At 37.5% G+C, this 27587-nt stretch overlaps 1 protein-coding gene across 3 annotated transcripts in view; it reads left to right on the top strand.

The window, feature by feature from the left end:
- DROSHA (drosha ribonuclease III) overlaps positions 1-27587 on the top strand; it is a 1047543-nt gene that overhangs the window by 44478 nt on the left and 975478 nt on the right. For all 3 annotated transcript variants that reach the window (XM_049823745.1, XM_049823744.1, XM_049823743.1), the window contains 14 exons: positions 2005-2143; positions 2818-2878; positions 4825-4884; positions 6860-6959; positions 9735-9837; positions 12344-12414; positions 13500-13544; positions 16571-16728; positions 17584-17689; positions 21361-21502; positions 22454-22536; positions 22650-22753; positions 24799-24891; positions 25718-25764. In XM_049823745.1, the coding sequence (XP_049679702.1) occupies positions 2005-2143; positions 2818-2878; positions 4825-4884; positions 6860-6959; positions 9735-9837; positions 12344-12414; positions 13500-13544; positions 16571-16728; positions 17584-17689; positions 21361-21502; positions 22454-22536; positions 22650-22753; positions 24799-24891; positions 25718-25764 (1312 nt within the window). The remainder of the gene's footprint in view (positions 1-2004; positions 2144-2817; positions 2879-4824; positions 4885-6859; positions 6960-9734; positions 9838-12343; positions 12415-13499; positions 13545-16570; positions 16729-17583; positions 17690-21360; positions 21503-22453; positions 22537-22649; positions 22754-24798; positions 24892-25717; positions 25765-27587) is intronic.

Raw genomic sequence — 27587 nt, 5'->3', positions numbered from 1 at the left:
AAAAGAATAACTTAAGTGTTGCCTTTTTATTTTGCATTTATAGCTAGTGAAAAGGAGTTGGCAAACTTCTGGTCGGCTCTTGATTTCTACAAGTACATGATGAAATTTTTGCATTTACAAACGGGGCAGGAACTGGAGAGGAGAATTTCTTATTTGTTCTAAATGCATCCATGTTGCATAACCAGTTATTTATGTAAGTGCATATTTGGAGTTGATCAGCTCCAGAAGGCTGACTCTTGGCATAGTGGCCCCTTTCCCTTTACGTTTTTTCTGAAGTTACTGAAGGGAAATGGAGACTTCTGTTCAGGATTTCCCTCTGAAATAAGCATCATCTCCCTCCACTGACTGGGGCTGAGAAAGGTGAATTTTCTTCAAGTTCAAAACATGCAGTTTCTGTATTTGTATGGAGACTTTGCTCCTGAACTACTTTAGGCTTATGAGGAAATCTTTTCTCACAGCTTCTCTGTTTTCTAGAAGTTGGTTCCAGGACTAGTCCTACTGAAAGTTACAATAAATATTTTGCATCTTATAGGATTTAGTTGTTTGCAGACTGCCTTAGTTTTAATATGAAAGATAAAAATGCAATGATGGAAATCTTCAAAATATTGAGACCAAACACACAAACCAAAAAGCAAATTGCAATCAAAAGGGGAGAAAGCATGAAATCAAGTGTCAGCATTAGTCAAATTAATGTTTAGTTATAACAAAAGTACTTTTAAATGCTTGATCCCTATGCAAATTTATTTAAAACCTACAAACTTGTTCCAGAAGATAAAGAGCTTTTTAAAAATGTATATAGTACCAATCACCTACTTAAGCATAGGCAATATTAGCTGTGTAATTTTGCACCTGTTTCTTCATGATGTATTTTTTTTAAAGTACAGTCTGGGCAAGAAAGATTACACTAATTTAACTATTTAGAGAAGTTGTCATGTGTCATCCAGTTCAGATGGAGCAGAAGTTGAGAATGTGCAATTATGACAAACTTAACTAATATTAGTGAGGAATTAAAAAGGACTTGGAGAAAGTTCTTGTTGTTGATTAAATATAATTTTACTCTCTAAAATGATTAACATAAAAACTTCTCTAAGTCTTATGTTTGGAAAGCTACAGACAATGTTTGAATGAACTACTGGAATCAATTTGCTCATAGCCTGCAGTACCAGTCCTGCAGGTGTTTAAGAAGTAACTTTCTGCAGCTTGAATTTGCCAATGTCTCTTGTTTTATATACAAGGTGTGTGTACACATACATTTATACATGCATAATATTTTTAGATGTGTCTGTGTAAAGGAGGAGAAAATGTGTGAGTCTGCAGGATGGAGTCATAAAAGCTAGCCGTAGTTCTATTTACTGCTGCCATTTTTGTAGTGGTTGTGTCAGCAGATGATGCTAGATGGTACAAATGTAAACCAGAAGACCAATCCTGCCATCGCTGTTCACTTCCAATTGAAGAGTGGCCCTGTATAGTCAAGACGGAAAGAGTTCTTCTGTAACTAACCAGAGATAATCCACTTGTTTGTTTTTTTGAAGTAGGAAAGTTTTATATTTAAATAACCTAAATCAAATATGTGAATGGTTGAGAAGCTCTTTTAGTTGTTCATATTTTTAATATGAATGTTTATGCTGCAATGTTAGTGTGAATATATGTTTAAATAAGCAAATGTATCGAAATCAGTTCAGCAAAACTGGTAAACAAAACTCTTAGGGCAAATTGACAGTTTATGCTTTTTCTCTTCTAAACTAATTTTTCTTTAAAGAAAAAAAACTGTTGAAAGTTAATTAGTTAAACTGATGATTGAGTATAAATGTTCTTTCTGACATCTGAAATAGTACCTCTTACATTTAAGTTGCTGGAACCAAGCTACTAATTGATGATGTCACTTTATAGCCTTTCTTCAAACTAAAAAATAACAATTATTAGCTACCAGTCTAAGATATTTTTTTTCCTTACATTTGTGAAAATACATCTAAGACTTTTTTTCCTGTATGTGCTACTTTATAGCTTGCCATGACTCATCCAAGCCATCACTTAAACTTTGGAATGAATCCAGATCATGCCAGAAATTCCTTATCCAACTGTGGGATTCGACAGCCAAAGTATGGAGATAGAAAAGTTCACCATATGCACATGAGAAAAAAAGGTATGCTGTTACACCACTACCATTTTTCTCTCACTGAACACTTAGTCAGTAATAAAACCTTTTGTCCATTATTATTTCGTTGGCCATTGTTCTTCTGAGAGCTTCCTTCAGTGGAGGATTTCAATGGTTATACATAGACACCAGTGAGATCTTTCTAAAAGACTGGATTTTGCAAATTAATCAACAAGTAGAGAGCTGAGAAAGAGCAAGGATAAGAAGTGGGAGGATGTATTTTCTTTGATCTTTGGCAAGTATTGTTTCCTTAATTTGCTGCTCAATATGGTGAGCAAACTGGAGGATATTTTGTAAAAATGCCTTATTAATGTGAAAATATGTGGTCTGTGTGCTGCAGAATATTCCTTACCCCTTAAAAAGTATATTCAGCTGTAATGAAGTAAATTGTTTATGTAATGTTTGGAATGTCTTTTTCATACAAAGGTGGTATTTTAATCAGGGTGTCTGAATGCAAAAATACAATAGTATTGTAATGGGGCTGCAATCAGTTAGGCAGAGAGCACCTGTAAGGATTATACTTGCTCTAAGTAAACCCTGGAAATAACAGGATGATCTTGTGGACAGCAACTACAAAGTATCATTTTGAGTAATTATTTTCTAAGTCTATTCAAATTGAAATAGTCGTTGTTTATTTAATAGTGTGTTGTTTATATTTCTAGGGATAAACACCCTGATAAATATTATGTCTCGTTTGGGACAGGATGATCCAGCTCCTTCCAGGTAAGGAAAATAATTGTTTGCAAGTAGGAAAGTTGTTGCAGAGGGAGATATTTAATAGACACAACCAACTTGCTGCCAGCAACAGCTTTTGCAAATAGTTGAAATGAAAAGTCATTTTCAATTCACTTTTATATTATGAAGATGTGCTGAACCTCCATTAGCAGTGACATAGTAAATGTTTGGTCATGCAAGCAGAAAACTCCTGAGGAAGGTTTTAACAGATATCACTTTTTGTTTATCCTTGAAATGAGGAGGACTAAAAGGCTACCTTTTTGCTTTCTGCCAAATAAAATAAGATTTGTTGTTATTGTTATCATTGCTATAAATTGGATACTCCATCACGTTTCCTCACAGTAGTACCTTCCTGACATGGCACCTTGTTAACATGAGTGTGATACTGAACATGGGCTTTGCTGATTTACTGGTCCAATTTAAAGACATATGCAAAAACGATTAATGTTGTAATGTAATAATCCTTAAATGACCACTAAGAATTCTGTCCAAATAAATAATGTTTAAGATGTGGTTTATAGCCACAGGCACGATATTTAGCCCGAGTGAATAAACAAAGCTCATAGGGCTAATGCAAGAAACAGTTGCATGTGAAATCTCCTAAATGTGTGAACTAGAGGGCAGAGTGTATTTTAGTGTATAACTAGTGCTGTAACTGGGCCTTTTAAGAGTCATCAATTTGGAGGAAGCTCGGGAATGGGAGAAGTTGAATTCTGAATAAGTTATTGTTGCAGTGTTCCCCAAGTGCTGTTTCAGCTAGACCATGCCCTTTTCTTTGAGAGTCAGCCTCAAGCTTATTTCAGCCCTCTATAAGATAATGTGAGATAAGGCTAAATTGCATTAACTCTCACAAAATAACACACAAATATAAGATCCCACTTCTGAGAGATCTGTGTTTTCTGCTATATTGCTACACAGAGGAGTTGTAGTTTTGCTCACACTTTATTGTTTTACACAGCAGAGGTACTTAACTTCTTTCAGCGCATAACAAAGTCCCGCTATTTTAGAAATTAGAGTAACTGTATAATTGTTGGGAGAGTACAAATTATGATAAAAGCTGTCAGACTTTAGAGAAGGATCTTCTGGATGGAAAAAAAAAAACCTCTGTGGCAATGGCCTTGATTCTGTTACAATCATATGTGAAGTCAAAATGGTGCTACTTACATGCTTTGATGTGTAGAGCAGAAATTTGTATATATTCAAAGACAAACTCACGTCCTTTTTTGGCTGCTGTGTCCTGTTAGTCCTTTGTTACATAAACAGGCAGAGAGCTTGGAGGAAATGAAACTTTATGCAAAATAAAGGAAAATCAGAAGCAGTGATAGAAGAAAAGGAAAGCACAGGAAATATAAGATTCTACTAGCTTAATGGCATGCTTGAATGCATCATCTTGTACAGCCATTTTTTCTTTTGAGCTTGAAAATAGTTACAGAAAACAGGGCATTTAAAGGTGCTATGAAAAATGAAAGTACTTAACTCCATTGTAGCTCTGCCATACCAAGGAATCTGTTGCAGAGTCATCATACCCTGCTGGTGTTGATGTTAAGTATATACATTTCCCTAGTTGCATGCACAACACTGAAGACAGGCTGTTTGTTTCAGTCTCCTGGTGCTGTCTGATGGACAAAGAAACCCGACCTCGGTGCCAATCAATGGTACTGTTTCCTTTCTCCATTTATTAAGCTCTGACAGTAGCTCAGAATGGAACATCTCAAAATTTCAAAGGTGGTGGTGTCAGTCCTGGGTTTCAAGATTCAGGTAGTTGTTATTCTGTTTTAGGAACGATTGTAACCCAGAGAAGGTGGGGGAGGCTGCAAAAATGTCTATCGTGGCTGATTAGCAATCAAGTCTGATTTGTTCTGTTTTAATTGCATTGTGTAAATAACCAGCATTTGTTATTTAGATGATAGTAAACCTTAAAATGCCTTTTTCAGGATTAACCACAACGAGCGTTTAGAATTTCTGGGAGATGCTGTGGTGGAGTTCTTAACAAGGTAAATGGGGAATTCTTCAACAGTCCTCACCTTTGTACATTACTGTCATACCATTGGGCTTGTTAAGCTTTGCAGTGTCTACTTGATGACTGTGTATGTTTGCAGTCCTGCCTGATACTTAGAGCTGCACATCTGCACGCAGCTCTCCTGAAAATTCCTTCAGTACTGATGGTACAACAAGGAAGATTACAAAATGAAAAGCTAGAGTTTCTGTTTCATGGAGTGCAATTTCAAGTTGATTGGGGTTAGAGATTATTCAGCTACAGACAAGTTGAACTTTGTACCCTTTTTTTAAAGGAAGGGTATTTTTCTTAGCATGCCATTTTTTTTCCATGCGTTCTTTCTAGTTGCAAGTGAAAAGCATTTATTGGTAATATTGAATGTGTTGCAATTCTTATATTTCCAGTTATTAGGGCTGTAGCTTCCATAATGTCTGTATGTAAATAAAATAGTTGAGCACAAATGTAATTTATTTAGAAGTAATAACAAAAAAACATGATTCATCAAAAACTGTTCCAGGTTTGGTCTGCTTTGAGTATACTGAAATCAGTGAACAATACAGTGATATTATCAGTTACTCCATTGGCCTCTCTTACCTGAGTTACTAGAGGCAGGCAGTTGCACAAAGTAAAGATTATAATCCATTTTCAGCTGTTTTGTTCTACTGTTTCTAATAGGGGAGTAGTCTTGTGTACTGTAAAGCTTCTCTTTAAGCAAGTTTGTTATATGAATAACAAAACTGCCCTTATATCTCCATTCTACTACCCATTAGCTACTCAGTATTAAAAGCTATTTGTCTATAAAGGTCTTCAGTGCCCTTAAAACCCATGGCCTTTTCTCTCGTACAACAGTACAGGCGGATAAGATGGAAGACTTGCTGATTAAAATGTCTTGCATTTTTCATTGTCATTGTTCATCAACCATCAGGTGACTTTCTGAGCTAACTTTTGTCTCGAGTCAGAAAAAAACTGAGCTACATTTCTGTTCAATAGAGCATGTAAGCATCTATTTAAGTCTGAACTTTTTTTCAAACTCTCTTGACTTCAGGTCTCTGCTTTTGTGAATTATGATGCTTGATTAGATTTAGATTGCTCTAAGTTTTATAGCAATTTTTGTCCTTAAATAATCCTGCATCCATCTGCACTTTTCTCCCTGTGTACTGGGTTAATAAAATATTTTAATAATTAGTGCCATCCACTGCTTTATTTGTGGGATGTTGAAAACCCTCTCTGTATTAACTTCTTTCTGACATGGGTTAGGTAGTCATATATGAAGATATCATTTATCTGTTACTCAGATCTTGGTTGGATCACTGAATTACTTTTATTTGTTTTGTTTCTGTTCTATGAAGTATCTTACTTGCATGATAACAAATATCATTAAAGGCAGTAGAAAGCTTATAATTTTTACTCTTTTTTTTTTTTTTTTTTACCTGTGGTATTAATGACTTCACATATTTGATAAATACAGGTTGTTGAGTTCTGTTCTTTGGCTCCATTAGCACCTGCTAAAGTGCTGTAAGAAACTTGTAAAACAAATACCGTGAGTGGTGGTCCAGCCTGCATCAGTAGTATCATCTTAAAGCACTGCGTACCTGCGGCACAGTTTCTCAAGGCTGATGGTTCCCTGTGCTTTATTCCTCAGCATCCTCTAGGTGTCAACCTTGCTGAACCCACTGCTGCTGATAACCTTCAGATGATGGAACTGCATGTCATTGCAGGGATTTAGAGATTATGTGCTGCCCAGTAGAGAAATGGCACTCTTTCTCCCCTGCTGCCAATGCTATCCAGTCAAATATTATTGAGCATTGTTTTAATGCTTGTTTCTTTACCTTACTTCAAGCTGAGTTGCCACCTCGGGAAAGGACCTGTGTTACCAGCTAGGAACTGAGGGAAAGGCACAGTTCCCTAGAGACACATGTGCTTCATTTTTAACCAAATGCTGACAGCATCCGATTTGATTTTTGTTTTGCCAGTGTCCACTTGTACTACCTGTTTCCCACTTTGGAGGAAGGAGGATTAGCAACGTACCGCACTGCTATTGTACAGAACCAACACCTGGCCATGCTGGCTAAGGTACAGTTTTATACACCTCTGTATTTGACACCCATAGGTAGGGTACTATTAGTGCGTGGACTGTTTCTTGAGGGATCTGCCTGCTTTGAACATCAGTGTCTTTACTGTGTTTTGTGTACAAGATTTGGGATACAGGAACTCTTTTCAATTTGAAAGTAGATTTTAAAGATGAAGTAGGACTTAGTGTTTTCTCCAAACCATGTTTTTAGGAGGAGCAATTTTTGCAGGCAGAAGGAGAAGTTTTAGGATGCTTATGTTGAAGGTGTGTTTATATTTAGCTTTAAATTGCACAGGTAATGAAGTGGGTAGTAGAAATTTAGTGAAGAAAAAGAAACAAATTGGTTGTTTATAAAGGACTTGCTGATAGAATATATGGGGAAAACATGGCAGCAGGTGGTACAGAAAGTTGGGGGGTGTGGAGGGAATAATTTTGTCTGCTCCCTAACCTACACAGTCATTTTCAGATTCACTGTGAAAGACAAATATGTTAAAAAGGCTTTTGGTGAAAAGCTCTATTATCTCATGGGAAAAATTGAGATGCCTCTGAATTTTATTTCATTTAATTCTGTGAATGACAGAGCTTTTTACATTTCTACATGATATTGGAGCACGGGAATATGATACAGAAAGTTGATTTAAGTCTCTATTCATAGATAATTTGGTATTCCCTTATACTTGATTTTGCTAGCATGTTTTTTAAAGAAGTCTGAGACTTACTGATGTAATGTATTAAGCTGTGCATGCACGCATGCGTGCAAACATGTCCCCTGTGTACTGCTGATGGTTTTCAAGTGCTCTTTTAATCTTCTCTGTTCATATTCACGCAGTAATTTAAACAAGTATATCCAGTCTTGAGATTTTGGCAAAAACTGTGTGATTTCCAACATGTCATCTTTTTGCTCATTTCTCAGGAGAGGCATAGGGAGGCAGTGAACACAATAATTTTTCTCTAAAGCTTTCTTTAATGATTTAGCTAAGCATGAATTGATTGAAATGTTTCGAATCGGGGTTTTGTTTACAAATATGGTATTGAACTGCCTGACATTTGAATTCATGTTACTATTTTAAAACCTGCATCAGGAAAGCTCGTATATTCTTAATGTCTGCTCACAATCTTTAACATTGTCCATGGACAATTTAAAAAAATTGTTGCGACATTTTTTAAACTGTATTTATTTATATTAGATTAAACTGTAAATATTAGATATCTGTTGTACATTCCTGACTTACCAACTTACCCTTCTTTCCTCTCGTATATCTTATACAATGTTCCTGGTTTCATCCCCTTTAATTATCCCCTGCAGTGTCATGTTGCATTCAGTTTATTTACTCAATGTAATTCTCAGCTCATCATTTTTTCTCCTGTGTGTGGAATGCTGTTTTAATTGAGGATCAAACAATACATTTCTGTAGCTTCTAAGGGACATTGTAGCAGAAATTTTAAAAATAATCTGAAACATGTTGTGATCAAAAAATGAGAAGCAAAACACATGCAAAAAAAGCTGAATGCAAGCTTTGAAAATGGAGATAAGCCATTGGAGGTGCGGGAAACACACCAACACCCAAACAACACCTGTTAACATGAACAAATGACAATAAACTGTAAGAAGCTTAAATTCGATATAAAACAATTGATGTTCCACTTTTAATGTTGACTCTAAAGAGTGCTCCCTGCACTCTATGAAGTGTGATGGAACATTGTAAGTGGCAATTCCCTGTGTTGTGGAGCAGCGATTAGGCTCTCATTCATTGAAAATAGAAGACTCCTTTTTTTGAATTGAAATGTGTCTAAACCATGCACCTCAAACAACTTAGTCTCCACTTTTACCTCTTAAAGATACTCCAGGAGGATGAAGTTGAAAGTTAATGAAAAATTAGTCAGTAGAAACTTACACCCAGTCGGGAAGAACCTATTCTCATCCAAACTTTGCGAGATGCACAAATCTATTCTTTAAAAATCTCAATAATGGTTTTGTGTCAAAAAGATGAATATGTAAAGAGAATCTAGTAGCTCCTGCCTGCATTTCTATAGCAGAATTATCATCTATTATGTAAGATATCTGACTCACTACCTGCGATTCTGACTGACAAGCAGAACTATGGTTTAGGCAACAGATGAATGTTAATGATGCACGTTTGAAAGGAAAAAGAAAGCTAGGTGGCACTGCGGGTTAAAATATCAGTCTCCTGCTTGCAGTGCCCAGAGGCTTTTGTTACTGCCACCTGTTGGCACTCTTAGAGGAAAAAGACAGATGTTCAATGGATTGTGTCTACCAGAGTCCCTGTTCCTTGCGGTTCTACTTTATCATCTTCTTATAGGCAAAATCTTTTCCTCAGTGTTAACTCCCCTCCCTTTGAATGTTCCTTTGGCATTTCTGAAGGCAAATCACATGAGGGCAAACTACCAGCAAGAAACACAGCACATTGCACCATCCATCCAGTATCAGGCTATTTTTCTGTCACACCCTCAGCCCTCCTCTTGAACTCATTCCTAAATCTCACTAGTAACATGTTTTGATCTGGCTTCCCTTGACAATTTGGTTTGATAATTCCTAGCTTTCCCACACTATCACACTCTAGTTGCTTGCCTCTGATAAACAAATATGGAGTCTTCTAATTTTAGCCTATGTCTGAACTGAAACTATGGAGAAAAGCTTTAAAGTTCCCTCAGACCCGGTTGCTGCATAATAATAGTGTAATTGAACTCTAGTGACTAGAACTGGTACTCTTGTACTTCTAAAGCCGTGGTTTTAACTCTTTGCACATATTCTGCAGAAGCTGGAACTAGATCGATTTATGCTTTATGCTCATGGTCCAGACCTTTGCAGGGAATCGGATCTCCGCCATGCCATGGCCAACTGCTTTGAAGCCCTAATAGGTAAAGTGTGTGTATTCGTGTGCGCAGACAGTTAAGTTTTAATATGTCTACATGCCATGTTGACAGTGATGGAGGAGACATGGGTCTGTGTTGAGCACTGTTAGTAAGGGTAGGCGATAGTAAAGCTTCTTAAATCTTCCTCACCTCTTCCCATCTCCTGCACGTATGCTGCATGTATAACATGAGTGTGCAGTATTACAAAGAAAATCTCATCTGTATCCTGCCATTTCACACCATTGTGGTGTGGCGCTTCTGTCCGTCACCGCAGAGCTCCACCTCTCCTGCGCCACCATGGCCCGCCACCTGCAGTCATCTGGGGGGAGCAGTTCAGTCACCATGGCCTGGCAGGAAAAGTACAGGTTCGCTGCTTCCAATAGTACTTGCAGAGGCCTGCAAAATGTGGAGTCACGTTTCAGCCCTCAATTTTAAACTCTGCAGCTTGCTTTCTGAATGCACCAGGCACTCCCAACCAAGTCACCAGCCCGCTTCCTCTGTGTCCTGCTGACCTTCTGCTATGAATTAAACATGACATTTGCCAAGTAAATATTTTTTGGGCTTTGTATTTTCCTTACAAATAAAAAGCATGGTAATATGCCATGGCTGGTGTAATAAACCTACCAAAACCCTCTAGCTGAGGATGAAGGGGAGTTGTGTCAAATTTGCTGTTGGGCACTCAGATGCTGATTAGTGACTGGCTGCGCTAGTCGATAAATTTATGTTGGAGAAGAAATCAGGACTGCCTGACCACGGTGACCAAATAAGCAGGAAGGCGGAAATCTGATCTGTTACATCCACACGAGCTCTATTTTAAGTAGCGTGTTTTATAGAACTTCACTTGTTTGAATACACAAAGCAAGCTAAATCTCACTGATTTGGCTTCATATTAATCCAAACGTACTGTACATCATATTAGCTTTGGGAATGGTTTAGCCCTGATCCAGGTCTTTACATGCTACACAAGCTCCTAAAGCGTTTTGTCCTGCTTTGAAAAATAGATCATAGTTGGCTTAGTTGTCAGCAGTTCTGTGCATTCTGCCTTGGGCCAAATTGCATTTCATCTTATCAAGAAATAAGAGTTTTCTTTTTAACTGTATTTTGCTTTCCGTGAGTGCTTTGATCTTTAATTTAAAAAAAAAAAAAAAAAAAAAAAAAAAAACAGAAAAAAAAAACAAACAGAAAAGGAACACTAGATATGTATCTGTGGCTTTGTTCATATACTTCAGCTTGTCAGAGGATGTAATGATGAGGATGTAATGATGAGGATGATTTGGCAAGCATTGTGATTCGTAAGAGAGCAGGCTTGCTGTTTAACCTCCAATACAAAGTGGTTCACAAAGTTAATTGAGCAATAAGATTTTGTCAGGGCCATAGCTAAAATCTGGGAGCTTGTTAAGGGACTATAAAAGTATATGTGGGGTCTGGAGCTCCTACCTGAGAACCTTTCTAAAAGTCTGGTGCTTCTTCCCTGTGATGAAAATAATAACCAAAAGTATAAGCAGGCTGCCTAGGACCTGTTTGAAATTCTGTGCTCTCGTAATATGCCTCTAGCAAGATAGTCTTACAAACCTCCAAACTGTTCTCCAAAGAATCCAAAGAAAGTAGTTGACCTAGAGAGGAATTAAAAGGAAAGAGAGAGGGAAAGACAGCAAGGCAAACCACGTTCTCCCTGTATGTGGGAACATTGTCTTCCTTTCTCTGTGTTCTTCACGTGGCTGCGTATTCCCTTTGCTTTTATATGGATGTGCTTACAAGAACTAGTTTGAGGTTTTTAGAAGCCCTCCTGTAAAGAGTATCAAAGGACAAAATGTTGATACTGAATTTATAAAGTGCCTGTGCAGATACAGAGTGTATATGGTACACCCAAACAATATAATATGCTAGCACAAGTTTTGCAGAGGTTGTTACTAAAGGGCATGTGTTACTAAAGGGCTGTATATGCAGTTTGGGGGGAAAGGAAAAAAAAAAAGTATAATCTCCAGAAACTGAGAGATGCAGAGGTGCAGTTTCCAGTTCAGACAATGTATTATTGTTATACTGGGGAGACATTGAGGTTTGGAATAGTCCTGATGCATCGTTTATATGCCAAATGTAATGTTGTTGAAAGTACAGAATAAATGACAATTATTTGCTAGCTATTGAAATGTATTTCATGGCTTTCATTATCTATGTATATGGTTTAGTTAGCTGTTTACTGGAAACTACTTTTAGAAATAGATTGCTTCTGGTCTAATTTGTGTAAACTTCGCTCTTTAGGTGTATCATTTTCTATCACTGATTTAACTATTTCAGGTTTTTCTGTGCATTTTATGACCATTGATTTATTTTGGTGTTTAACATGCTTTAAATTTCTTAGAAAATTAGGTATTACTACAGAAAGCATGCTTTTAAAAAAAGAAATGTATTGGACATGAAGAAGGCAGAGATCTTTGACTTCCCTGTGCTTAGTAATTTTCTAAGTATTAATTAATGCATTATTGACCTTTGACGTATTGGTCCCTTCATATAGGAGCTGTTTATCTAGAGGGGAGCCTAGAAGAAGCAAAACAATTATTTGGACGTTTACTTTTCAATGACAAGGTATTTATGTATTTATATAATTTGATTTCCATTTTAAAAATAACTGAAGATATGCTTTCTTGTCCATTGGTTTACTTGAGAGTCACAAATGAACAGGTATACACCTGTTGTACTTAGTTCCTGGAAACTGAACGTAGCATAGCATGTTGAGGACAGCAAGCTGCACTGGTTCAGGCAAAAAAGTTCCGGTGTTTCCTCAGGTGTGCTGTTGGTTGGTTGGGTTAGGTAGGGAAGGGCTAGTGGCGTGGGAAACCTGCAGACTTCCATTCCAAGTGCTGCTCTTAACAACAGGTATGGGTGCTGTGGGTCCAGGCAGCATGCTTTAGGGAAATGATGCACGTGTAGAATGACTACTCCTGTTTCATCAGGTAAATCATCCCACCCCTAAAAAGTTTTAAACATATCTTTGATAAAAAAAATACAGGGGATTTCATCCAGCATTTACCCAATTGCATAACTAAAGTCTGATCCGTTCTTGCATACTGTGTCTTCCATCGCTGTTAGTTGGAATTTTTCCCATATAATGCCGAAGGAAAGTAACATGCAACAATACACGTGGCAGTGGTGAGGGGATGAGTTATACAGTATTCTCTTTCTTGAAAGTCTCCAAGTCTGTGAAATGACAAAGCTTATTAGAAATAAAAGTATTGTGATGCCTGTCGTAACTCAGTGTTTTTGCTGCTCAGTGCCTGTAGTGAAGAAAACCTATATGAAATAGAAGAAAATAAGTGTTCGTTTTTTTTCTTTAGTCCTTGCCTTTGGTGAAATCAAACTTGCTATTGAGGAGTACTTGCAAATAAAGTTAGTCCTGAGGCTTAAACAAATCTTTTTCTTCCTTTAACCACTTTTTATTTGGTTCAAGGATTTTTCCACCTCTTTGACACAAGCTAATTGGGAGAACTACAGGCAGTTTGAACAGCAAATACACGATTTTAAAAATTAGTTTGCCAGCACTATTGAATTTGCAATAAGCAGAGTCAGCATCTGAAATAGTTCGGTATTTCAAGTAATGACATTTTATTTAGTACTGTGGAATTTGTTAAATGACTCCCTTGAGCATTAAAGGCATCTCTCAATGTTTGCAGGACCTGCGGGATGTATGGCTTAATTATCCGCTACACCCATTGCAAGTAAGTGTATCCCTTTCTGTAATAAATTTCACAGCTCTGTTTTACTTTCAGGGATGCTTTTCCATAGGCTTTCATTGTAATGACATCTCAGAAAAAAGTAGCCAAAGGAGTATATATATTTGCCTTTGTGTTTGCTTTCGGGTTTGGTTTTTTTCTTTTCTTTTAATAAATAATGAGTCTTTGCCTCTCTGAGGATTAATCGTTCACCTTTCCTTTGCTCATGTTTGATATATAACTGCACTTATACGATAAATCTAGTGAGAGGTAACATTTTGGTGTCTTCTTGTTCATCTTCTTGAAGTTGGGGAAAAAGAGTATGAAAACAATTTATGTACCTATTTTGTTAACCTGAAATTAAGACTGAAACCTTAATAGTAGGGAGGAATATTAGTTGAATGGAATAAGAGCATGATTCTGATTTTCTGATTTTTTTGTGTGTGTGTGCAATGATAACATGGTTGTTTTGGTGGTTCCAGTAGCTTTAATACCAAGTAAACACTGGAATTATGAAGGTGTCTGAAGGCTAGTTTATCCTCCATCTATTGAAGGATACAAGTTCACGAGTTGTTAATTTACAAGGCTGGAGGTTGGGAGACTGGTTTCCCAGTCCTTGTTCCCTGACTGAATTCTAGGGGAGACCTAGAGCAAGTCACAGAGCCTCTCTGCACTGTAGCTCCTTGTCTTCACAGCAAACACGGTAGCATTTTCCAAGTGTGCAGGGGTGCTGCAGGAGTAGCTGTATTCAAATTGTCATCCAGTCAGATGGTAAGGTTTTCAGGGTCATATGAACATCTGAGAGGTTTCTTTTGTCCATCCAAATCTCTGATGTTTTGTGCAGTTGGTTTGACTTCTTTGAAACTTTTTGTGAGCGCACCCTCCCAGCAGAAGGTCACTTTAAGGTCTCCATCTGAAATGTCTCATATATTTGTATGGATTTTGTAATGGGTACATAGACAAAATCTTCAGCAACAAATCAGTGCACATGAAGTGGTTTTATGACCAACTCTCTGTGAGTGTAAGTAGAAAAGAGTCTTAATGGGAAGATAAACTTTTGAGATTCAGCACCAGCTATCCTGCATGGTGGCACAAGCTCCCAAGAAAATTCTTCTTCCTCTGGATTTCTTTCTTTTCTCTTACTTTATTTTAACCTTTTTATCTCTGCTTGCACAAAGAAGGCTTGAACTCTGTTTAGAGATTGGAGACAGTCAGTGTATGCAGCTTATTGTTTCTTGCTATTACCTTAACTTGTGTGATGAAAATTTATTTTCTTCCATGTCCCAGAAGCCATCCTAGCTCTCTGCTTGCCAGTAGGGGAAACACAGGCTTCTCAGGTTACCCTTTAGGCACAGCTAGCCTGAAAAATGGCATTTTAAAAATTATTAAAATTTCACCATAAAAATATGACAAATGAGATGCCAATTTTAAAAAAAAACGGCAAGCTCTGCATAAGATATACAGAACTGAAGGGCTGTAATCCTGTTATTTGGCAGTAGTCAAGTCAGTAGAAACAGTGATGAAAAAAATAATTAGTGGTCACCTGGATAAATGTGGTCTCTTTAGAAAGAGTCAAAATGTAAAGACAAGTCCTCCCTCACAAATGAGTAAGAGATTTTAGAGGAGACAAAAATACACGTGATGATGCACATGATACTGTCTGCTGGGTTTCCTAACAGGCTGTTGGAAAGGCACTCAAAAAAGGCTTATAAAAAAATGTTTAAAAAAAAAAAAGAAGGAATTAAAAAAAGCCCAAGCAACCCCAGTGCATAATGTCAGTCCTTACAAGATTAAAAGGGATGGCTGAAACATAAGAAATGGAGAACAGGAGTGAAATGACCACATCTTACAAGAGATGGAGACTACTGGCAGATTTCCCTGGGGATCTTTGCTGAAGTACAGGCTGTTCGCATCAACAGCTTAGGGATGAGGATGAGCAGTGAGGTGGCAGTTTGTTGACAATACCAAATTATTCAGGGTAGCAGGGACAACAGCAGGCTGAAGAATTGCAGTCTGATCGTGAGAATGCGAGTGACTAACTACAGAGTAAAAAAGCAGATAAAATTCTGTGTAGGTAAATATAAAGGCCTGTGCGTGAGGAAGCAAAAAGCAGTCTCAGCTCCACACGCAGCTGAGCTCCAAACTGACCATTATCACCCAAGCATGGGATTTTGGTGCTGGGATATGTAGTTCCATGAAGATGTCAGCTGAAAGCTCAGTAGTGTTTAAGGAAAAAGACAAACTGAATGTAATCAATTAATAGAAAAGAGACAGGCAAAAAGCCAAAAGAAAGATCTTAATGCCACTTTAAAAAACTGTGGCTATTCTTACTTTTCCTTCAGGCATCCTCATCTGGATGATTCTTCCTTTAAGGCATTGCTATACAAGAGAGATGCCCAGAGTGGCTGGAGGAAATGCTTAAGCCGTTTCCCAGCTCCAGAAAGCCATTTAACAGTATCACCACATCAAGGACATCAGACAAGAAACTGATAAGAAAAGATACTGACCCAAAGTGATAGTTTTAATTTTCTTGTGTTATTGTGCCCTTTTGAATTTTGTATACTAAGTATTTGTTCTTGATTTTTTTGATACTGAGGGAAAGTGGGAGAAACAGATTTGGGGTTTGTCTCATCTTGACATGCTGTCAGTCTGCCAGTCCTATTCTAATAATTTTTCCATCTGTTGCTCAGTTGCAAACAATGTGATAATATTAGAAAACTCCGCCACGTACAATTGTACGTTTTATGAAAATAAGTAGTCCATGCTATCCACGTGTAGAGACAGGACCATATAAGCAATGTGTTGTAAGTGCCTCAGCTGTTAAAAACGCATACATCAGAGCTCACATCTTCTTTGAGTGGTAATTATCCAAGACAAAAAGCCAGAGGAAACATGGTTTTCTCAGTTCAGCTGTCCAGAGAGCGACTTGTTTAGTGTATTCTTTGCCCTTGGTTTACAGAAGGCTTGCTTTTCTCTGAGAAGTTCTGAAACTGTGTCTGTATGTCATTATTTGCACTTCATTTTATTTACAGCTGCAGGAGTCCAATACTGACAGGCAACTCATTGAGACCTCTCCAGTTCTTCAAAAGCTTACAGAGTTTGAGGAGGCAATTGGAGTCATCTTTACTCATGTTCGGCTTCTAGCACGTGCATTCACTCTGAGGACAGTAGGCTTTAACCATCTGACTCTGTGAGTACACAGCAAGAGTCCGCATGTAGCTCTGTTAGTCCTTCTGTTAGTAACCCAGATTGCTTTGTTTGTAAACAAGCTCTAGATGTTCTATCTGTTCTCCAGAAGAGAATAGGGTAGCTATGTTCGCAAGTCTGCCTGGCTCAGTATCCTGTCTCTGACAGTAGTCAGTAGTGGATACCTTGGGAAAGACTACAGAAGATGTTAGAGCCATCCCGGTGGTTCTTCTGAGCTTCCTGCATCACTGATATTTGCACATCACTCCTGAGACAGTAGCAAAACATACTTGGATTCGCATTTGGGCAGAGGAAAGAAGTAAAGTCATGCTCTTCAGTCCAAATGCGGCCCTTGTGTTCTGTGGTGTGTAGAGCTGCCAGGCCCTGTTTCAAAGCAAACAGTAGAACCATACCAGTGGTTACAGAGTCCAGGATCTCCCATGAGTTTAAATCCTGATGCTTTTATTTCTTGTGAATGGATGGACCTTTTTCTCTATTGAAGTTGTTGCATTCATTAGTTCATTTTCTTATAAGAAGTTGCAGGGAGAGACCTTATCCCATTACAAACTTGATGTCAACTGCTCTTCTCCTTCCATTAGTCCCAGATCTGTGATCTAATAATTGTGTTTATATGTAGCTGCCCTGATTTGCTTTCTCCCTGAATGTTGGTGTTACAACAGTAATGAACTGTGTTTTCATCTCACCTGGTTAACACTGGAAAATTGTCTTAAATGAGTTTGGAAATGAGCGAGGCTCACTTTCAGATCACTCTTTATTTTAATTTGTGTGTGCATGCTGGTTTTGTTTTTTCCTTCCTGAGTGCTTATTGATTTTGCTCCATTGATGTCTCATTTTTCAGAGGCCACAACCAGAGGATGGAATTCCTGGGTGACTCCATAATGCAGTTGGTAGCCACAGAGTATTTATTCATACATTTCCCCGATCATCATGAAGGGCACTTAACGGTAAGACTGCCATCAGTCATGCTCTGCAAAAGAGCAAGAGTGGGATGGAGACTGAAATTATGGGAGCAGCTAGTGAATTATTCTGGATTTGATTAATAAAAGAAGTCTCAGCAACCACTGCTCTTTAATAAGGCTTTGTTAATTTTAAGTCATGAGCACTGCAATGAATAGGAAATGGTGATTTATGAGCTCAGCGCAATAATTTTTGTTCTGTCTGTGAAATGGGTCAATAATTTTAAGGATGTCAGTGATGAAATTGAGAGATAAGACTAGTTCTTGTTTAAAGATGGGTGTCTTAAACCTTTTATTTAAATAGGCACATCACATGACTTTTTTTTTATTCATGACTTCCAGTCTGTTGAACCTGCAACCAGGCAGGGTTATGCTTCCTGATAAGAAGTTTTTAAAATTTATTTTAGTCTGGTTTTCCTGTTGTCTTCAATCTGGAGCTCCTGTGGTAGCTTTTGAATTTAATTTTACTGTTGTTATAGTCATCTGTTGTTGATTACTGTAGCCTTTCAGCTTCTCTTACCTGGGCTCTGAACAATCTAGTTTGGGGATCTTTCAGCAATTTATGGTACTTTAAACATAGGGTGGTAGTATATGTAGTTTTCCTGATTGATTCCTTTAGTACTGCAGCTAGGCAGTTGTGGCTTTGTGAAGAATAATTTTCTTACACTTACTAAATTTTTCTTAGTTTTCAAGTCTTGAGTAGAATAAAGAAAGCAATACATGTATCAGGAATATGAATTGAGTCTTCTAGTTAAAATTAGGAAGTAGCACTGTAAGTTTCTTAGCCACTTGGAGTGGTTTTCTCAAATCAATAAAGGGATAGCAATGCTAAGTCTCTAGCAGGCAATGTGTTTTCAAGAATATACTTCTTGGGCCTTTTGTGCTAAAGCTGCTTACAAGAAAATAAGTACATGCTCTGACTAAAAGTAATTTTAATTTTTCTTCACCAGTTCTTAAGCTTCATTTACATTCGTGTGGATTCTTCTGCACCATTCAGGAGACAGAGTAGATAAAGCCTGACCTTTTGAAGTAAAAGTTAAAAGGGGAAAAGACTTTTAATATTCTTCATAGAAACAATAACATAAGGCAGAAATCCAAGACTTGTGGGGTTTTTTTGCTTTGTAGGTGACTTTTAAGAATGTAGGCACCAGTGTTGTTACAGTAAGATAAATCTTTCCAGAACTATTTGGCAGGAAGGATATGAAGTGTTGCTACTAATGGGTGTAAATACACAGACCAATGATCAGAACGTCTCCATTTTGTGTAATTTAATGATTAGTGTGTTGGCAACTAGAACATTTTGCACAGCCCAAGTTCGTAGGGGAAACTACAAAGAGCAGAACAGATGCTGAAGACACACAGAGATATGGAGAAGTAGGCAACGTTGAGAATAAAATTTCAACTCTGGGGATGTGCATGCAGTGAAAAAGAAAATTGTCTTAGTATGTTTTTAAATTTGAGGACAAATGAAATGAGACTTGTGAGAAAGGAGGCTGATGATGTGGGATCTGAAGAGAAATAGCAAACACAGAGTTCCTTCTGTCATCTGGGAACATACTTACATTCAAAATAGTAACAGAACATCAGTTGAATGGTGTCTGTAGTGTTAAGGACAGTTTTGGTCAAGGATGGGAGGATTCTACTTGACTGGGAATGCAGTGGCTTCCCAGTGTGTAGTGATTACTTGTGGAGAGATGTCTGTAATTTAACTACATTTAAGAAAAAGAAAGAACAACATATTCTGAGATAGCCAAGTGATCTGCCGAAGAAGAGGATGAAATTTTGTTGGCTGTTGGAAGATACAACTTTTCCTGTACTGGCTTATGCTACAGTCAATGGGTAGTAGTATGCTGGGTGAAGATGGAAGAATAAAAAAAATTGCTTTGTAATTAGAGTTAAGCTCCAGTTGAGCATCTGTCACACATTTCAAGATCTGCAGTGATGCAGGCAGTGTCTTGCCAGGGTGGAGACTAGCTCTAAAAAACTTGCTGGGAAGGCACAGGTACCATGTTTTCCCAGTATCATTAAGGAGGACTGAGTTCCTCGCTAGATCACACTTACAGAAGAGGCAAATTTTAATATGGAGCAAGTTGATAACCACAGTGCTAGAAGGATAACTGGGGGTTTTTTCCCATCTCTGCTTCACTGTGTAGTGTATATGTTGCTCTTTATGTTACTACTGATCATGATTGCGGTTCCCATCAAAATAAATACTCTGCAAACACAGCAAAAGAGATCCTTCTCTTGTTAGAAGAAACAGAATTTTGTCATGTGTGATACTGCACTTCTGTCTCCTAGGTTGCATATTGTACTTAGGATTTTGTTGGGGAAAGTATTGTTTATTTATCGTAAGAATGTAAAGGGGAAGAATTTTGGAAATTAATAAGTAGATGAGTTTAAGCAGAGGTTAGGGAGGCAGGTAATAATCCTATCTGCAGTCTGCCTAGTTTATGAAGATCAAATTGTGAGTATCTGCTTCATACATCATTGCCAAACAAATTATGAACATACTGTTCTTTATTTATCTGTTGTCAGAGAAGAAGTATCAAGTGCAGCAAATAAATCTTGATTTTCATAAGCTTAGTTGACATGCTGGAGCTAGGTAGCATATAACTTGGATCTAATAAGCTGAGAAAATGTGATATGGAAGACAAAGAGAGAAAAAACATGTATGCAGCTTCTCAACTTTAGATTACACATAAACAGTGGGAGAGACATTCTTTCCCTCTCACCCCCACCTCCCATAGTATCCCTAACTTCTTAAATTAATGCTGTTTCATTTAAAGCAAAAAAGCAAACAAACAGGAAAAAAGCTTACCTTAATCAGGGGTTCAGAAAATTGTATGAAACCCTACAATTCCAAAATACTCCTTTAAGCTGTATGGGATTGTATCTTTGGCAGAGCTCTGTGTTTATTTAAGCAATCTGCCTGCAGCCAGGATTAAGCATTTCAGGGAACTCTGCTGGAGTCCAGGTGTCCTGGACATTGTCATACATTGAAAATGTTAGAGCCAGATCTTTGTCAGGGATGCATTGGCTCAGCTATACCGCCTTCAGTAGAGCAAACAGTATGTACAGGCTGTCCAGCTATGCATTTTCTTCTCTGGCTAAATGAATGGAGCGGCTTCCTCATCTGCTTGTTCTGAAACACTAGACTGTCTTGCTTTAATGTGCATTTGTCTTAATTACTGCCTATTTATTTCTTATTTGATGGACACTGGGGACTGCTCTATAAACTCCAGAATATTGTGTGTTTATACTTTATGTGGAAAAATTTATATAACTGTGTATTACTTAATCTAGAAAAATGCAGGTTAGCTGAAAAAGTACAGGACTGATGAAGAGATGGTATATGATTGCAAAGAAGCTCACAAACAAGCATTTTAAATGCAAGACATAGTTGCAGAAATAATGAGTCCTAGAATAAATGAAATTTAGTGAGAAGTATTGAAACAGAAGGAAAAATCAGCACTAGAAAGAATCAGAGTGCGTGTGTGTTTATGAAAATCATTTGAGGTGTACAAAAACAAAATGTCGGTAAACTGAGAGAAGTGAGAGGCTACAACGATGCAAGTAACTTTTTCTCCCCAGCTCTCCCTACCTTTCATAGTTTGGTACTGCTAATTGTTACTGTTGAGTGGAACTTCTTTCTGTTGCAGCTGTTGAGAAGTTCTTTGGTGAACAACAGGACACAGGCCAAGGTGGCAGAAGAGCTGGGTATGCAAGAATTTGCCATCACTAATGACAAGACAAAAAGACCTGTAGCTCTTCGAACTAAGACTTTGGCTGATCTCTTGGAATGTGAGTTAATTTGGTTATAACAGCTTAGTACTTCTGCAACTTCTTTTTCCTTGGGGCTTGTTTAAGAAAGCCATTAGCAATCTCTCAAATCACTATTAAAAATGTATGTTCAGGTTTTCAAATGAATTATGCCTATAACTCTGAAAACCAGATTTTTTAGCACTAGCCTAGATTTTTGAAGTCTGTATGAAAGCACGAAGGAGGCGTAATTGCAGATACGAAGTTGTAGGCTTAGAAATTGAGGGGTCATGATGACCAGGTCAAAAGCATGTCTGGAAAGTTAAAGCTTGTAATCGGAGTTGAGCTACTTAACAGCAGTTTCAATGTTACATTAATATGTTCTTGTCACTGTTGGAAGATAAAGTAAGTTCCTTCAGCAGGTGGATGTTTCTGTGGTTGATTTGACTGCATTTTAGGTCATTCCACAAGAGGGAAAGCTACATGGAAATTAAATTATTTTTAGCCCATTTATAGAAGTTTGTGCTACCTTCTTTGCAAAGAAAGTGGAAGCAGTGATAAATATTCTGCAAAGCAAGTTAATCCATATCTTGTATATTTTGATATATTTTGTGAGCCATTCTTGGCTTTTGCCAGATCCTCTAAGTAAATGGATATAGCACACAAACAGGAGTGATTTATATCTAAATTTTTTTATGGTACCCAGTAGTGATTTATTTGTAAGTATCCATGGTCTCCTGGTTAAAATGTGAGATTAGGAGCTGAGTGTTGTTTCTAGCTCTTTAAATGACTGAGTGGATTTGGGTAAGTCACTTAATCTCTTGGTCAACTTTATTTTTTCCTGTGTATGCAGGATAATAATACTCTCATCAGATCACTGCTGTGAAACATAATTGAATATGGCTTTAGAGTACTCAGAGATACTTGTTTCTAAAAGTGCAAGCCATTAACGTTCTCCTTGGATGAGTGACAGTACCTTTTTTTCCCCTCCAGCCTTTATTGCTGCCCTGTACATTGATAAAGATTTGGAATATGTTCACACTTTCATGAATGTATGCTTTTTTCCAAGGCTAAAGGTAAGATCAGTCAGGTTCCTACTTTCCTGCCACTATGTTTTAACACATTATTGTGTTTGAGACTCTTACCACAATCTCTCAATCATAAAAGCATCTTTGTGAGCTTCTTACAGGAGTTTATTTTAAATCAAGATTGGAATGATCCTAAATCTCAGCTTCAGCAGTGCTGCTTGACTCTCAGGACAGAAGGAAAAGAGCCAGACATTCCTCTTTACAAGTAAGAACTGGCATCTTATGGATACAAGCTAATTATCAGTCTTTCTTGCATACAGAGGAAGGTGTGATCAGTCACCCTATGTTTTTCCCATAATTTGGTTTTATTGTAGTTATCCCAGCTCTCCAGTTTCTCTCTGTCTGCAGATGGAAAACGTTGAACCAACGTCTTCCAAGCTTTAGGCATTTTAAGCCATTACAAGGAAGAATTAGTAAGCATTTTACCTTGTACAATTGCAAGGGAAAATGTAATTTTTATGTTCAAATGGAGTATTTCATTGGCATCATTCTGTATTTGTTCTTTTAATGTGAGGAATGGCAGTATTTTAAGTGAAGTGAATGGAACAATGGCTGTTTAAGTATGAAGTCAAGTTACCTCCATTCTATTTTCAGTAATAGTATGAAGTTTCTCTACACTCTACGTTATTATGCAGCATAATAAATGCCTTGTGTTACACATCCTGATTGTAGGCTCTGTTTCTAATCCACAGAGTCAGGCACTGAAGGGCAACACAAGTTTTGGACATTTTCACTGCACAATTCAGCCCACATATGTCTTCCTGTTTAGTGATAGAAGAGCTCAGGGCAATGAAGCTCTTAACTTGTACACATCAGTTAGATATCTGAAGCTGGATGGGATGGATCTCCCTTCTCTCTTTCAGTTGTAAAATAGTGTAATAGCTGCTTCAGAGAGGCAGTAATAAACTTCAGTTTGTATATTGCATCCATATCCATTCAATTAATGTAAGAATGGGTGCAACGTTAGTCCCCAAAAGAAGAGAGAAAAGCTATGAAAGTTCAAGGCTTGTGTTATTGGGATTATTATGTCAAAAAGGTATGAAGAATGAAAGTCAAAGTGCATTTGTCCCATTTACTGAAATAAAGTTTTCAATGAAATGTAGCCATTCAGTTATAGTGACAAACAGTGCACTTCAGAAATATGATTGCTTTAACACTGCAACTGACGCTCTGCAAATCTGACTCCTCAGTGTCTCTGTATGAGGGCTCACAGCTTTGTCTTCAGTGAAGGAGATGAATACAATAAGAACAATTCCTGATTCTTGTAAAACCCACTGAGTATCAAGTACCAAATGTTTGTTTTGTTTTGCTGTGATGATAAATTGATTTTTATAGTACAACTTAGAGCTAGTAATATGCTGTTATCTTCCTATTATCTTGTTAAATTCCTTTTCTTGAGGTTATCTATTTCACTGCCGTCAGTACTATTGCTTTTAAATTTGGGGTGGGTTTTATTTGCTTTTGTCACAGCGCATGGAAACAGAGTACTATAGTTAGATACTTTAAAAATTCATGTGAAATTGGTGCTCCTTCCAAAAAGAAACAAGGTAGTGGACAGAACTTGAGCTGACAGTGGAGAGAGATTTGGGACAGCAGAAGCAGCAATTCATTGCATGTCTAGGGAATTATCTTTTTCCCCTTTAGATGGTTGTTGATGCATGTCCTAGACTTCAGCTCAAATGGAAAGTTTGTTTTGTGACAAACTGTAGCTTTTCAAAGCTGATGGAAAATTTCTTTGTACGGTGATAATTCGGTATGTGCAGAGCTACCATGTCCAATACAAAGTCCTTTTAAAACCTTGCTAACTGCGTAACTCTCAGGGAGTAAAATTTTACTGCACACAAGAATCATATTGGTGTGATTATTTGCAATTGCACATCTATGCACAATTTCCATGAATTTATTATAAGACTTTTCGCAGTGTTTAAGCACTTTGTGTTATACTTTGCATTTTTGCTTATAGCTTGAGGTTTTGACATTCATATGGTGCTCCTGAGTGAACCTGGAGGAATAAATATAACCAATATAGATAAGGTGCATTTTATGTAAATTTCTCCTTCATATTGTGCACCATACTGGTAATCTCCGGGTTAATGTGATTTATACAGGCATCTTTCAACCCTTGCTCTACGCTTTGCACTAATTTCACTGTATATTGACCAGACTGAAAGCTTGGTGATGTATGTGCCGCAAACAGATTCTGGTTTTTAATACTTCCTGCTTGAATAAATCATATCTTTCTTATTTCAGGACTTTGCAGACAGTGGGACCGTCTCATGCAAGGACATACACAGTAGCTGTTTACTTCAAAGGGGAAAGAATAGGATGCGGTAAAGGCCCAAGGTATAGTGAAAAATTATTCACATGGTGTTACAGTCTGAATGTGGCAGTGTCCGAAATGACTAGCCGTGGAGATAGACAAGCGTGTGGTTGGCTTTAGAAAAGGAAAGCTATAGAGCTTTCTTCAAGCTATTCAGAGTTTCTGCCTCGGAAACACCTGAAGGGTTCAACGTCTGTATAGTTTTGGGTCTTGAGCTTTTTTGGCCAACTTGCCTCGCAATGCTAGGTGGCTGGCGATGCTAACTGACTTGTGGCTGTCAGACTAGAAACTGCAGAACGGCTTCCAGGAAATAGTGACTTTATCTTTGGCTTTGCTACTGGATTACTGTCTAACTTAAGCTGGCAAGTTAAGGGTGCAAGGCTCTCGGTCTTTTTTTTTTTTTTTCTGATGTTATTACTTCTAGGTATTTCAGAATGGTTTCTAAAGTTGCAAAGACTTCAACCATGAACCCCAAAGACCTCATCTTATTTTCTGCTACCAAATCTGGTGGTGGTTATAAAAATATCATTGGTTTTATAGCGTTCACACCTCTGTGATTTTGTTCCTTTTTTTCTCTCACGTAAAAGCAAATGCTTCAGTGAAGAATGGACTAGAATATTCTGTTAGTGTTATTGATCTAAGTTTAAAAATATTCTACTGGAGCCGTACTGCTATTGCTCACATATTTATGGAAAGGCTGATACATCATACGCTCTGGGAATTACTAGCTACTGGTTATCCAAAGAGTTTTATTACAAAAGAGTAGCTAGTGTTCCACTTTGTCAGAAACTTTAGTTTATTCTGTACAACTTAGATCTCATGTAGCATATTTTTGTTTGGCTTTCACAGTATTCAGCAAGCGGAAATGGGAGCTGCAATGGACGCACTTGAAAAATGTAAGATATTTGGGCATCAAAGAAAATTTATAGTTTACATGCTTTGTCTTTAGCAACACGAGGTGCAGGTTTTGTGGGGGATAAGATTTGAACAGGGTGTATACACTGAATGCTGTCAGCTTCTAAGCAGCAGGTTTTCCTTTTAGTACTTTCAAGACAATTTTGTAACAGATTAAGTTAATATGATACCAACAGGTATTTTTTCAAGGCAGTTGATCAGCTACAGAGGTTGCAACTTAGCGGGAACCCTGTTCAGTGAAGTCTCCTTGAGAGTTTCCATGCTTAAATATGCAGTGGGATAAGACTGCGTAGTCTCTGAAGGTGTGGTTGTCTCATCCTCTTAATTTAGGGGAGGGGGAAAATTACTTTTCAGTTGCCAATTTAGAAATAAAATTTGATCTCAGATTGTACAGTACACTAGGTTAAAATCTAACAGACAGATCCCCAGACAATGTAGGTCAATATTTATCTGTTACGAATGGCTTGTATCAGCTGAGTATCTAGTGATCTGTGTATGCATCTCTCAAAGTTACGCACAGGATAGCCAGCATGAGAGCAGTCCTTCATTGCAATGGAGTCTCAGCTATTAAAAGAATGAGTTTGCAAACTTCTTATATTAAAGAACTTTGGTCAGTTGAGTTAAAGTGCCGGGTGTGGATGTACTATAAGCAAATAGATTACAAGCATTTTGTGCAGCAGAAGCTCTCTGTTCAGAAGAACATGGGGAAGTACGTTTTTTGCATTTGATTCAATGGAAGAAATAGGCAATTTCTCAGATGCCAAAAGTTTTTAATCTGTTATCTCCACATCTGGAAATCTTGGAGCTTAAAAATTTCAGAAGACAATGAATCCCTGTAATTCAGAAATTTTTTTTGTATCCATCTGCTAGGCATATACTTCTCACTACCGGTGAATTTGACAAGTAGAAAAATGTAACTTCCCTTCTCTGCTCAATATCTGCAAAATGTTACTGAAGTTTTCTTTGAGTGTTTTTTCTTGTGACAGTATCACCACCCAGAGAGCTGTGACCTTCATCTCCTATCAGTCCAAGGACTTTACAGCTCTTTTCTGACATACGTATTTGTTTGAATACCATAGATCTCTAGAGGCCTGTACTCCAACCACCCCTCAAAACAGAGGGACCAACTTTGAAGTTAGGTCATGTTTCTCAGTGCCTTGCCAGTCAAGTTTTGACTATCTTTAGGGATGGAGGCTGCACAGCTCCTATGGGCACCTATTTTATTACGTATATGTTTGTGGAGTTTTTAGTTTAATTTTTTTTAATGCATAATTATTAAGTCAAGTAAAAGTAATTTTCATGTACCTGTTTATATATGATAGCCATGATGTGTTTATTACATAAATTTCTGTCTCAACATCTTAAATGGATTATAAACAAAGAGGTTGCTACCAAGCTGAGTTCTTCAGCATTCTTAAGAATCATGTTACAGACACAGTGCTGAAAATCCTATTTTCATTTTATGATGAACATGAGCAACAAAATATCCCAGAACTCCATTAAACAAAGCACTAGTGTTTTTAAAAGCAACAGCAATTTAAAAACAATTTTCTTTTGCTTAGATTGCTTTCTGGTTTAAATAAATATACCCTCCTATGCCCGAGTTGTAAATAACTGATGAAAACCTTTTATTCCTGTACTATATAATAAAAGGTACAAATTTCACCAGCCAATAAAACAAAGCAGTAGAAAGTCATTCTGCTCTACCACAAACTCCTGCAGATTATGTGGCTTCTGCACCGTGTTCTCTAGCTGAACAAATCTGTGCTGCCTGGGACTCAGAAAGAGGAGGAAAACGCTTGGT

This window comes from Accipiter gentilis, chromosome 20 (genome assembly GCF_929443795.1).
Source record: "Accipiter gentilis chromosome 20, bAccGen1.1, whole genome shotgun sequence".
NCBI classification, from domain to species: domain Eukaryota; kingdom Metazoa; phylum Chordata; class Aves; order Accipitriformes; family Accipitridae; genus Astur; species Astur gentilis.
Note: the sequence above shows the minus strand (reverse complement) of the source record. Positions and strands in the feature narration are given on the sequence as shown.